The sequence below is a fragment of the Dendropsophus ebraccatus genome, chromosome 2, assembly GCF_027789765.1.
Source record: "Dendropsophus ebraccatus isolate aDenEbr1 chromosome 2, aDenEbr1.pat, whole genome shotgun sequence".
Taxonomy (NCBI): Eukaryota; Metazoa; Chordata; class Amphibia; order Anura; family Hylidae; genus Dendropsophus; species Dendropsophus ebraccatus.
The window spans coordinates 118,891,993-118,905,068 of NC_091455.1; the positions used below are offsets into that span (position 1 = coordinate 118,891,993).

Sequence of the window (13,076 nt, forward strand, 5' to 3'; positions counted from 1 at the left end):
CCGGGGGGGAGCGATCTCCGCCACTAGACACCAGGGAAAGGCTGAATCCGGTAATCGGATGCAGCTGTCATGTTTGACAGCTGCATCTGATTACTGTATTAGCGGGCACGGCGATCGGACCGTGCCCGCTAATACCTACAGTCCCGGGCTACAAGCGGCACCCGGGACCGCCGTGGTTTACAGCGGGGTCGCCGCGCGGCCCCGCTCTGAACGTCCTTACCGGCATCAGGGCGTAAATTTACGCCCGATGTCGTTAAGGGGTTAAACCCCTTCACTGACTCAGACCACCAGGGAACTTTAATTCGCAAGAAACATTTATTCTTAACCAGGGGTGCTTCTTAGAAAGCAAAAACTTTTGGTAGATAAATTCTTTCTAAAAATATGTTTGGGGGCCAAGAGAAGATGGTTTAACATCTAGTTACTGTTTTAATGAACACAGGCATATGTCATACATCTTCATCATCACTGCAGGCTGCTTCAGCAGTAAGACAATGTTCACTCTCCATCAACAGGTCTCCTTCAATAGCTGAACATGAGTCTGTGGGGAAAAAAAAAAAGTTGTAAAGAAAAACTCCTGATAACATTGGCTGTCCTAGCCATCAGCACTAATTCACTGCATTATAATACAAGTTGGGAGCCCCTTGGAAAGACACAGTGCTCTTAGAGGAATCATTACAACTAAGATAATCTACATCTATGACTGTATGCATAGTACTGTTTTCTCTCTCTAAATATACAGGCTCATGAAAGTGCATAAAGAATGTATGAGGCATAAATGTCTAAACAGGTATGAATGTGCTAGGTGAGAAGGCCAGCCCTGGAACTTGTGTGTCCACCATTGCACACTGTAGAAGGTGGATACAGAAATAAGCCGAACAAGGAAATACAGGGGGCATGGCCACTGACATCAATAAAGGTTTTCCCATTTTGTGGCATAACCCCTATAAGCAAATCCTTTCTGGTGTGCTAACAGTGTACACAGGCAGAAGGAGATTTAAAGTGACTGTACCACCAGGCCCAGGCTGAAGCACTGGAGGCGGGCCGACCCACCCTTAGAGGAAACCTCTGCCCCTCTATGATAGGGTTCCATTGATTCTAATGGAGTCACGTCATGGAGGGGCTGGAGTTTCTTCCCACTAAGGGTGGGTCGGCCCGCCTCCAGTGCTTCAGCCTGGGCCTGGTGGTACAGTCACTTTAAAAAACAAAAGAAAAAAGATCATGAAAACCATTCATTTAAGATACATATAGTCACATTACACAAACATTTCTACAAGATTCCTTTAAAGTTGCTTTATTATGCCACTTACTGTCATTTGTGGAGTTTGTTGTAGATGGCTTGTCTGAGGTATCAATGTCTTCACACCTGTTAGTTGGTGATTGTGAAGCAATGGACGAATTGTCCGACTGATTTATGATAGGCGAGTCTGGCTTACAGTCTGCAGAACTCATGGGAATTGAGATACATTGTGCTAGTGATGAATCAGTTGGAGAACTTGGGGCTGAATTTACACTTTCAGATTCACTCCTAACTGTTGTGCATGGTACAGAGTTTGTCTGTTCTGAAATAGAGACATTTTACATGTCATAGTTAGATCTTTTACCCAAACCAAGAGTAAAGGAAAGTTTTAAACAACCATCAGGCTAAATTTAGCTTCAGCAATAAGGGCATGTTTTAGCATGTGTTAAAAGCACAATACCTGGACCTCCAAAACTATAATTATCAAAGTGGAGGTCCAACGCTGATCTTAGTTTAGTTTAACCATTAGAGGCCCAGTGTTGTGTGTAAGCCAGTAAAAGCCAGAAGAGAAACCACTCTGCAGCAATAATGCACTTTGATGTTAAGGAGGCTGGCTTCTTTACAAGACCCTCTTCATAAAATAACCCCTATAAGTACAGGGCAAGCCAAAAGTTTTAGAATACCCTTTATTTCAGAAGGGAAAATTACATAATTATATATCAATAACCCAGCAATTCCAGAACATGGCTGCCATCTTAGAATTGTTTTAGAAAATCGATTGCGGCAACCAGATTTGCAATATCTCACACGTTTCAAAAATTATCAACACAGAAATTTGCAACAACAATTGGGCACATTCCCAGTAATGCACATAATGTGTTGTCCATGGTGCTGAGTACAAAACAACTTTCTCTATTGATAAATTTGAACCACAAGAGATTGCAGCAGTTGATGTCTGAGACAATTCTGGTATTCTTACATTAAAAAAAAAAAAGATAAAAACTTGCCCTTGATTCAATCTGGCTGCTTTTAAGAGGACAGCCCTGTTTCCTACATGGCCTAAAAGAAAGGCCCCCTCACAAATTACTTGATGGGGTATTCACACATAAATGATAGAATCATGATTTAGAGTTGTACATTTTCCTTCCATAGAAATATTAATATCTGGTCATCGTTAAAGGCAAAACTGGTGAAACTGGTCATGCTTTCGATGATCCAAAAAGAGTCATTTTAACAGCCAATTTACATCATGTTTTGCCAATATGATGCCGGAATTTGTAAGCATTTCAGCAAAAAAATATAGTTTAATAGATTAAAGCTAGTCTACTAGGGGTTGAAGGACTCGAAAGTGTGGTCTCCTGAAAAAAAGAAAGATACAAATTGGTCTACTAAACTTAATGGGCCCCGCTAGGTATATGCGGCAATATAAATCGGCATACATTTTTGCTAGTATACCATTTTTAATGCCTTATTCACACGTCAGTATATTTTTCCAATCCGCAAATTTCAGTCAGTAACAATCCGCAAATTCAGTCCGTATTGCATCCGTAAAAAAATACGGACTCCATAGAGTTGTATTGGTGTGTCAGTTACTGTCCGTATCAGGGCCTATCCTTTTTTTTTTTTTGCAGAACGGATTGCAGCCCAGTACAAAACACGGATGTGTGTATGGGTCCATTGAAATACATTGGTCCTATTTTTCTGCGGATCCGCAATTGCGGACAGGAACAGGATGTGTGAATAGGCCGTACTGGCAACGTATCAGCAAAGTGTTAGAGCCCTAATATAAGTAAAAGACAACTAAAATTGTAATGCTGCTACATTGCACCACCACATTGCAGGAAAGACCTAGACATTTCATTTCACTTTCAATGTGTGTACGTAAGAATGAACATAGAACATTCAGTGTGTCAAATTTACCAAGGTTACTGGAACCAAGTTCCTCAGGTGAACCATGCTCTGCTTCTTCTGTGCAGATCTAAAAGAAAGCACAATATTCTGACATATCATCATATACTATATTAGAAGTATGGAAAAACAGAAGAAATTATAATAGGATTATATTGATTATTGGCCGATAATCGTTTAGTCTAAAAGCACCTGTTAAAAGTCCACAATCAGCCTGCGATGTTGGCTGATCGTGGTCTTTCAACAGGTTGAAACATCACAATGACAGCGACGTTCTGCTGCGTGTCACTTTGTGTAATAGGAGCGGCGGTTCCCCCACCAACGCCCCTCCCCCCACACTCAACCCACTGGCTGTCTGCGTGTAATAGCACAGATGGTGAGTGGGGAACATGAAGAAAGAACCTTATCTGACAGGTCGGCACTCTCTTCCTTCTCCTAATTCTGTGTAGTACGGCCCTAACTGTTCACCAAATAATATTTAAAAAGGAAAATGGTCTTAGTTTGGTGTCTAACATCCATAGACTTTCTTTAAATCTGCATACAGTTCCATGCAGAGCAGTGACGAACAGACACACATTCATTTTAGTGATCGGAAACCCAGTCATGCCAGGACTTGGGTACATACACAAAAATGTGCAGGTTATACACTCATGTGAAACAGGCCTAAGTGCAGAATAAATTCTCAAATGGCTAGAAAAACTTCCCTGCCTGCCAAACTTTGTTTCCAACCCTGGAACTTTTCCAATGTTCGCTCTTACAAAATGGCACATAAAAGCCCCAAAAAAACTGCCACTAGTTTTGCCTGCTTTTTGGCATTTTTTCTGGCATTCTCTCATTTTATTGTAAATTACTATAAGCATTTTATTAAAACCACAATAGAAAACAAATGCCAATATGCATACAGACGTGACTCTTTTTTAGTGTATTTACACTGTATAGAAGTGTATTGGGGTGTGTGTGTGGGGGGGGAGGGGGATCAGCTTTTTGGAGAAATGTGTAACTAAGGCCCTGCTGTGATTTAAAAAAAAAATGCGAACACCGTGAAAAACGCCAAACTGCCCTGAAAAAGAGCAGGTATTGCCTTTAATTTTTACCAATCACAGACAACATACAGCTGCAAATTTGGTAGTTTTAGTGGCTTTTTTTCTGAAAAACCCTAAAATGCGTAACTTTTAACGACCAAGAAAATTTTTAGGTTTAGTGTTTTGTTTATTCCTCATCGTATTCTAGGAGCCATGACTTTTCCTTTTCCATCTTTTTGCAGGACCAGTTGTCCTTTGTAATGATACCATTCGTGGTACCATACAGTGTGCTGCAAAAGCAAAAAAAAAAAAAAAAAATACATAAAAAAACCCTCAAAACACAAAAATGTAGGGGTTTAGAATTTTCACATTACACTGACAAAACCTGTATTGTGCAGATCAGTGATTTATATAGCTTATGTTTTTTTACACTTAATAAAGCTTTGAATTGCCATGTAATCCCTATCTTTTTTTTTTTGTCGGGGGGAGGGGGGCTTGTTTTTTTTTTTTGCAGTGTGTTTTGTAGGTTTTATCTGTACAGTTTTGACAGAGAAGTTATTTTATAGAATATGATGTACTCCAAAATTTGCATTTCTGGCATTGAGGAGTAAATCTTATCTGCTACTATTAGGTAATGCAAAAATAAGCAATTTTGCAATTGCTTTTAATTAGCAAAATCGCTTACTTTTGCTAATTACATACGTGGTGCCCTATTGTATACAGCTCATTGCCTAGGTTACTGACCAGAGTTATCTGCTCTGTGAGGGGTGGCCGGTCTGTGACATCTTCTGTGGCTGGGACCTAGGGGAGTGTGCTATGGCTTGTGAGCATGCTTAGCAAGCTGTGTCTCACTGAAAGCTCCAGGGCTTGAGGGTTGTCTCTGAAGCTATCTGTGACCCCAGCAGGTGACACAAAGATAGAGAGCTGATATGGTACCAATTTGTTTTTACCAATTTGCTTTGTGGGACAACCCTTTAACAACCACCCTTCTGACATCTATTCTTCAGCCTGTAAACTACTAAACTATCCGGAGATAAGGTCCAGTTTTCAAAAATGTGACAATAAGCTTTTTCGATGATGGCACCAAACTTCATCTAACACTTCTGTGATACAGTCAAAGGAATCAAAATTAATTTGAGTAAGGCCAACAAAGTGTTTGTTGTATATAGCAAATCACAGCACAGCCTTCATTTTTCAAGTTTTGGGGATTTTTTTTTTTTTTTATATAGTTTTGATACATGTTCATATATTTAAGCCAACAATAAAAACACAAACTGAGGCATTTTCTAGAAATTAAATATGAGAAAAATAAATGAGAGACTTACAATTTCTTCCAATTGTATCTCATTGTATTTCCTTAGTGCATTGGAGAACAATTTAGTAACCTTCTTCGCAAATGCTACATCAGAGTCATTTGCAACTGCAAAAGTTTTCTGCCACAGGGAAAATGTTGAAAACATAGGCTTTAGAACAGCATACATTGATACATTATATAACAAATAATTTTTAAAGAATTAGAAACTCTATGGCACAGTATTTAAAGCGACTCTGTAACCACAATCTGACCCCCCCCCCTCCCAAAACCACTTGTACCGTCAGATAGCTGCTTTTAATATAAGATCTATCCTGGGGTCCATTCAGCAGGTGATACACTTATTGTCCTAAGAAACAACTTTTAAACTTGCAGCCCCGTGCCCAAGGGGAGTATCTGTGCCCTAACTTTGCACCACCCCTCCGTCCCTCCTCCCCACCCTCTTCATCATTAGGAATGCCACTGGAACATTTTCTCCTGTCTGAACACTTCACAGGTGCCTTAACGATCCAGCCCATGTTTAGTATTCACACAGGAATAGGAATAGGGAATAGGAGGCAATCTGTCTGGAGCATTCCTAATGATGTGGAGGATGGGGAGGAGGGACAGAAAGGGTGTGCCAGCCTAATGCATATACAATCTAAACCCTGACCATTGGGCACGGGGCTGCAAGTTTAAAAGTTGTTTTTTAGGACAATAACTGCATCACCTGACAAACGGACCCCAGGACAGATCTTGGATTACAAGTAGCTATCTGAAGGTACAAGTGGTTTGGGGGTGGGGGTCAGATTGTGGGTACAGAGTCGTTATAAAGGGTTGATGAATGTGATAAAGCTCTATTAAGACTAATGCATGAGAAAAAATATTGTATGAAGTCAGGTTTTATTATACGTGTAAGTTATACCCCTATCTATAAAAAACAAACAAAAACAAACATTTTAGTTTTTAACCCGCATTTTAGTTTTTAACTCCTTAATGACCAGATATTTTGGGCCTTTACTATTTAAACGACCAGGGCCCATTTTTCAAATCTGACCTGTCTCACCTGTCAACAACTTTGTAGTGCCTTAAAGAGAATATGTCATGAAAAATAACTTTTGTAGTGTCATTAGGACTACAACTTTTGACATGTTTCACTGGAAACTACCACCATATAGTAAAGACAGAAAACGCTGTTTGCAGCAAATACTTTTTCTTTCTTTATTCGGTTACATAAATATTGCATACAAAATCAAACCTTGTGTATTAATGTATAACACCAACAAGAGCACTGTGAACAATGGCACTCGTGGGTTTTACACATTAATGAATATGGTAAGGTTTGATTTTGTATGCAATGTTTACTTAAAAGGGGCCACCCTGTTGTTTCCCTGTCTATGTTCCAATACTCGCAACAGAGTGGGACTTAAGGGGTTATTTATCAGGGTGGTGTGGTGCTCTCCCCATCATGGAGGCACCCCGTTGGCAACAGGCTAGAGATATCTGGCTATCCTGTGTTTTAAGACTCGTAACTGAGGCTCCACGGACTCTTGTTTTGCATACTTAAAAGGATATAGAAAGTAAAAGTATTTGCTGCAAACAGCATCTTGTGTCTTTACTATATGGTGGATATTTGAAAAGCTGGGGTACAGTGACATTGCAATAGACAGACGCATCATGAGATTATTAAGTGGTGTGTTCTGAATGCGAATGGGTCATGGGACACTACACCAGGTTTGCCATGGAAGGGCAATCTCCCCTGTCACTCCCTAGTGTAGATGAGGGGACTGTACGCCATCAATACATGGAGACAATGGGGCTCCACATGCATGTAGTGTTAGCAGCTGCAGATAATACTCATCATTTATCACTTGATTTGTTGCTGCACCTTGACATTACTTTAAATGGCAAATCCAGATGCAGTATGGAAATTTACAAGGACTACCACTAGCACTAATGTTATGTGCATAAGTAGCCTAATATTCTATAACATTGCTCTGTCAATAGAAACATCCAGTATAGTTGCTCTATGGGAAGTTTTTAAGGGTGAATAAATGCAACAATAAATAAATTCACAAATTCATGAGACTAAAGTTACAAAATGAGTAAACATTATGAATGTATGAGATACAAAGTTTACATTGGTCATTTGGAAATAGTGTATGAGAAAGTACATACCAGAAACTGAATCACATCTTGGTTACTTTTTATTGGCTGTATATGAAATGTCTGTAAAAATCCACACAAATACAGGAGTTATTGTTTGCAGGTTAAAGCCTTGTTCACACAATGTATTTTTTTTTTTTAATTAAACAACGTCCCTTGTTGCAGGTTTGCAACAATGGCCGCTGTTTAATCACAGCGGCTGATCACATTAACTACTATGGAATCCGGTCCGGAGTGTATACACACTGTACACACTCCGGCCATGACTCCATGCGGCTGCACAGAAAACTGCCATGTCTATTTTGTGCAGCCGCACGAAATAGACTGTGCAGACAAAGTACATTATCTGCTATGGCTAACTAGAGCAAGCCCAGGGAGAAAGCGGTGGGGAGCCCAGATGACTACCTGTCGCCCCTTTCCCTGCCACACGTTGGGGGATTAAAGCGTAACTGTCATTTCAGGGTAATTTTTTTAAAAACATTAAATATCAATAGTACAAGCGATTTTAAGAAACTCTGTAATAGGTTTTATAAACCAAAAGAGTTTCCTTCTGTACTAAAAAAGCAATCTCCCAGCCTCCCCCTCACATCAAATGAAGCAGGATTTCTGTGTCCATTATGTAGCTATGGAGAGGGGAGGGGCTGTTAGGAGTGACTGAGCACGGAGCAGTCTTGCAAAGCACAACACCCTGCAATCTTCTCTCAGTAAGTTCATAGATGAGCACTGACCTTTCTGACCCCTGAATCCTGCGGTTTAGGTGCCCAGACAGTCTACAAACAGCTGACCTTCATGTCACCTCTTCCTACTCCCTCATCTCACTCCCCCCTCCATAAGGATAGAATGGAGAGAGCAGAGCCCGTCTTCACTGGCTTCTCTGTAATGAAGACGTGTTTGCCTGATAATGCACAGATAAGAAGTCAGGGGGGAGGCTGGGAGATTGCTTCTTGAGTACAGAAGGAGGCTTTTTTGGCTGATAAAACCTATTATTAGGGTACAAACCCACACACCGTATACGCAGCAGATACGCAACAAATACGCACAGATTTGATGGTTTAGATTTGATGCTGTGTTCAGTTATTTAGATTTAATCTGCTGCGTATTTGTTGCGTATTTGTTGCGTATTTGATGCGTATTTGATGCGTATCGCAGCAGTAAATACGCTGCGTATACGGTGTGTGGGTTTATACCCTTACAGAGTTTCTTAAAATCGCTTATACTACTGATTTCTGCAATAAAAAAAAATATGACAGTTACGCTTTAAATTACATTTTCTCCGGAATAAAGCTGCTGTTGCAGCCGCGGCCTGGAAACGAGCTTTATTGGGCTGATTGGTTCCCTTTTAAAGAGAACTAATCAGCATATCTGTGCCAATTAAGCTCCCAGCGATGTTACAGAGATGTTGTAAGCAAGTCTCCTACCATGTCAAGGGTTGCTTGCTTGGTAGCTTTATATCCCGGTAAAACATTGTTTAATCTGGCATGCGGTGCAGGGGAGAGCTGTAAACTAGTGCCTTTTTTTTATCAAATGTTGTGTACCATCCCACCACATTAAGGTGACCTCAGAGGGACAGACCCTACACTGTACACTGGCCTCTCTTCATCTGAAATTAATCCTACACTCTGAGGATGCAGGATCCAGCTAATCTCTGCTTAAGTCAGCCATGGATTGGGATAGGTAGAGTTCGAACTACAAATGGAGGCTGCTACTCCCCCTACATTTGTCTGTGTTATATATGGGGGGAGTGGCTGATGGATTTCCCGCTCAGCCAGTCAGTGACTGCAGCAGTGGCCTACCCCAGTCACTGACTTGCTGAGCGGGCAATCCATCAGCTGGGTTGAGACATTGTAGGAGGGAGAGCTGGAGGAGACTATAAGTCTGGGAGTGGTAATGCAACACTGTGGGGGCATAGTGACAGGTAAGTATATATTCTTTATTATGTTCCCCCTGCCTGCACTGTCATTTTCTTCTTTATTGCAGAAATCTAGGTACTTCAAAAGGATTTATCTACTGTATTTTCTGGCGTATAAGACGAAACTTTTCCAGTTAAAGGAAAGGAGTTTGGGCTATACTTGCTGTATGAGACTACCCCTCTTTCAACACACACCAAATAAAAATTAATAAAAAACCATCAAACAGCAGCGAGATCTGAGAGGCAGAGAAGGTACAGCAATACCTTTAGGATACAAAGGTTAGCCAGACAGGTGAAATAGGTGTGGGCACAGTGCCACTCTACTGTAACTTTTTTTTCCATACCCCGGACACCTGCCGCCTGCTCTGCCCTTCATATGGTCGCCGCATACAGAGGGATGCGGTCGTTTTTGAGCTCCCCCCACCGTATGTGGCAACCGCAGATTCTCCAGTTCGGTTCTGAAGTTTTCTAGCACCTGCCCTATAAAGATGACACCCAAAAGACAACCTCTGACTTTTGAGAAGATTATCCTGGGTTAAAAAGTTGTCTTATAAGAAGGAAAATACTGTACTTTTTCTTACAGCTGTAGATCTTTTTATTAACCATATGGTGTCAGAATTGTGAGGGGGTAGAAACCAATAGGACAGGTAAATAAAGGATGCTTTCAATTCCCTCAGTAAACCAAATATATTACATAGGCATTAGAGATGAGCGAACCGGGTTCGGGTTCGAGTCCATCCAAACCCGATCGTTCGGTATTTGAATAGCTGTGGCTGCTGAACTTGGATAAAGCTCTAAGGTTGTCTGGAAAACATGGATACAGCCAATAACTATATCTATGTTTTCCACATAGCCTTAGGGCTTTATCCAAGTTCAGCAGCCACCGCTAATCAAATGCCAAAAGTTCGGGTTCAGATCGATTGCATGCTCGAGGTTCGCTCATCTCTAATAGGCATGCATATTATCTGCTAATAAGTGTAGGACAACTTACTTTACAGTTTTAAGCTAGACAACAATATCATTTGTCAAAAATTCATACCTTTTTAAATTGTTTGTGCACTGTCTTGCTGCTTTTTGAATGATGTTCCTCACTGTAGTACAGATTTTAAAATAACCAATACTTAGTAAGTTGTTTGACAAATGGTAGACAATGTCCATGACTATTCAGGAATTACATATTGACTATACACAATAAAACTGAATTGTACTGGGTGGCAAGTATTTGCTAACAGGTTCATACCTTAACAAGGATTTTAAAGTGACTCTGTACCCACAATGTGACCCCCAAAACCGCTCAAACAATTAGATATCTGCTTTTACTCCAAGATCTGTCCTGGGGTCCATTCGGCTGGTAATGTAGTTATTGTCCTAAAAAACTACTTTTAAACTTATAGCCCTGTGTCAAATTGGTGTGGCCTAGAGTACCCATGCCCTAGGATTGAAACGCCCCTCTGTCCCTCCTCCCCGCCCTCCTCATCACTAGGAATGCCCCAGTCAGGATTTTTCCTATTCATTACATGTCTGAACAATGCACATGTGCCTTAACACAGGTAATGAATAGGAGAAATTGTTCTAGGGGCATTCCTAATGATGAAGAGGGCGGGGGGGAGGAGGAACGGAGTGGCGTCACAATCCAAGGGCATGAGTACTCTAGGCCATGCCAATTTTAGACAGGGCTGCAAGTTTAAAAGTTGTTTTTTTAGGACAATAACTGCATCACCTGCCGAACAGACCCCAGGACAGAGCTTGGATTAAAAGAAGCTATCTGAGGATACGAGTGGTTTTGGGGGGGGGGGGGGGGGGGTTCGGGTTGTGGGTACAGGGTCGCTTTAAATATACAATCATTTGCATACAATTAATATGTGAGTATGTCCTATAGCAGCCAATAACATATTTTAGAACACTAACTGTACTGCTTACAGGTGGTGCTTTGTGCAAGTAAAGGCCATTTGTAAAAGCCCCAGAAAATAAAAATATCCACAGCACTCGTCCGATAAAAACTTCATTTATTGCTTCGCACCAGAGTACAAGCACGGGAAGTAACACAGCAACTGAGGCCTACAGAAATTTCCCATTACATGGATGCTTTGTCAAGGCATGTTTGCATCCTGCAGTGAAGCAAAAAAAGTTTATACTTATTCCTACTTTCTGGGACTTCTAAAAAGAGCTACATTTTGCATATGAGACCCCAGCAAAAAATGCTCTATATAGGGCTACACCATTTTTTCTTTTTTTCGCCACAAATGAAACCAGTGTAACGCCATCAACACAGTCACAACTATTGTTCCCAAAGGGCATTTCACGGTATACCTGGATACCTTTTGAGGATTTTCCCATGCATATGCAAGTAAAGATGGTTTCAGATGTAAACATAACTCTAGTGCCCCCTCCACCCCAAAAGTGGAAATTATTCTTGGTAGCACAGCTTCAAACAACTATCTACGTTAATATGGTAAAAATAGAGTGATTCATGGTAGAGAGAGAATATGGTAAAAAAAAATAAGAGTGATTTTACAACTTGCCTATAGTATTTATCTGATGTCCCAGCTTCCTCTGTCAAAAAAGAAATGTACAATTTTAAAAATTAAAAGGGAAATTTACTATTTTTACTGTAACCTGTAAATATATGTACAAACTCTCGAGGAGTGCACCTTCACAAAAAGGTCCAGGCAATACTTCAGATGGTGCTAGTAAAGATCCAACAACAGCCTAAACATTTAAAAGAAGGGAATGTGACTTCTGCATTACTGTATATAGATAGTTGTAATAGATAGAAAACTTAAGGCCCTGTCAGGTCAGCACTTGCTTGCTCCTCGTTCCCCACTCACTGCCGGCACTATTACACGCGCTGATAGAAAGCGGGTAAATGCGAGGGGGGGGGGGGGCTTCCCGGACGATTCTTAGATTGTCTGGGTGGCCAATCAAAGAGAATATTGGTCTGCTCTAGCTGCTCCTGTTACGCGGAGTAACGAGCATCAGACCTTAAAGGGATAGTGTCACTTTTTTTTTTTATTTATTAACAAAATGTAATTATAAAAGATAAGTGGTTTAGTTATTTTTGTTTTTTTATTTACATCTGTCATCAGTGTTTTAAAACACTGCAATGCTTGCACAGGGGGCTGCCATATTGAACAGCATCTGTGTATGATGTCATTTCATGACACCTACACAGATGCTGTACGGCACATACAACGGGAGTCCGTCCCGTTCACTTACATCAGGCATGTCCAAACTTTTTTCGAAGAGTGCCAAATTTGATGAAGTGAACATGTGCGAGGGCCGACCATTTTACATGCTACATGCTATATGCTTTATAACACAGGCAGATAATAGCAAGCTGGATACTTGGGGGGCCGTAAAAGTTCGGAACGCGGGCCGCAAATGGCCCTCCGGCTGGACTTTGGACATGCCTGACTTACATTGTGTTTCAGAAGCTGTGTGTTGCACATGTCCAAAGGCCATCTTACAGAAGTCCACAGCTTTAGAAAGTCCTGTGTGCAGCCGGCCGTCTGGAAGTGCAGGGGAGGAGGACATCAGTGCCGG

At 41.0% G+C, this 13,076-nt stretch overlaps 1 protein-coding gene across 4 annotated transcripts in view; it reads right to left on the reverse strand.

Moving 5' to 3' along the window:
• Window positions 1-296: 296 nt before the first annotated feature.
• LOC138783459 (dentin sialophosphoprotein-like) overlaps window positions 297-13,076 on the reverse strand; it is a 91,131-nt gene continuing 78,351 nt past the window's right edge. For all 4 annotated transcript variants that reach the window (XM_069958172.1, XM_069958170.1, XM_069958174.1 and 1 more), the window contains 7 exons: window positions 12,056-12,086; window positions 10,573-10,624; window positions 7,637-7,687; window positions 5,493-5,600; window positions 3,158-3,215; window positions 1,308-1,559; window positions 297-538 (listed from right to left, as the gene is read on the reverse strand). In XM_069958172.1, coding sequence (XP_069814273.1) covers window positions 447-538; window positions 1,308-1,559; window positions 3,158-3,215; window positions 5,493-5,600; window positions 7,637-7,687; window positions 10,573-10,624; window positions 12,056-12,086 — 644 coding nt within the window. In that variant the 3' untranslated portion in view covers window positions 297-446. The remainder of the gene's footprint in view (window positions 539-1,307; window positions 1,560-3,157; window positions 3,216-5,492; window positions 5,601-7,636; window positions 7,688-10,572; window positions 10,625-12,055; window positions 12,087-13,076) is intronic.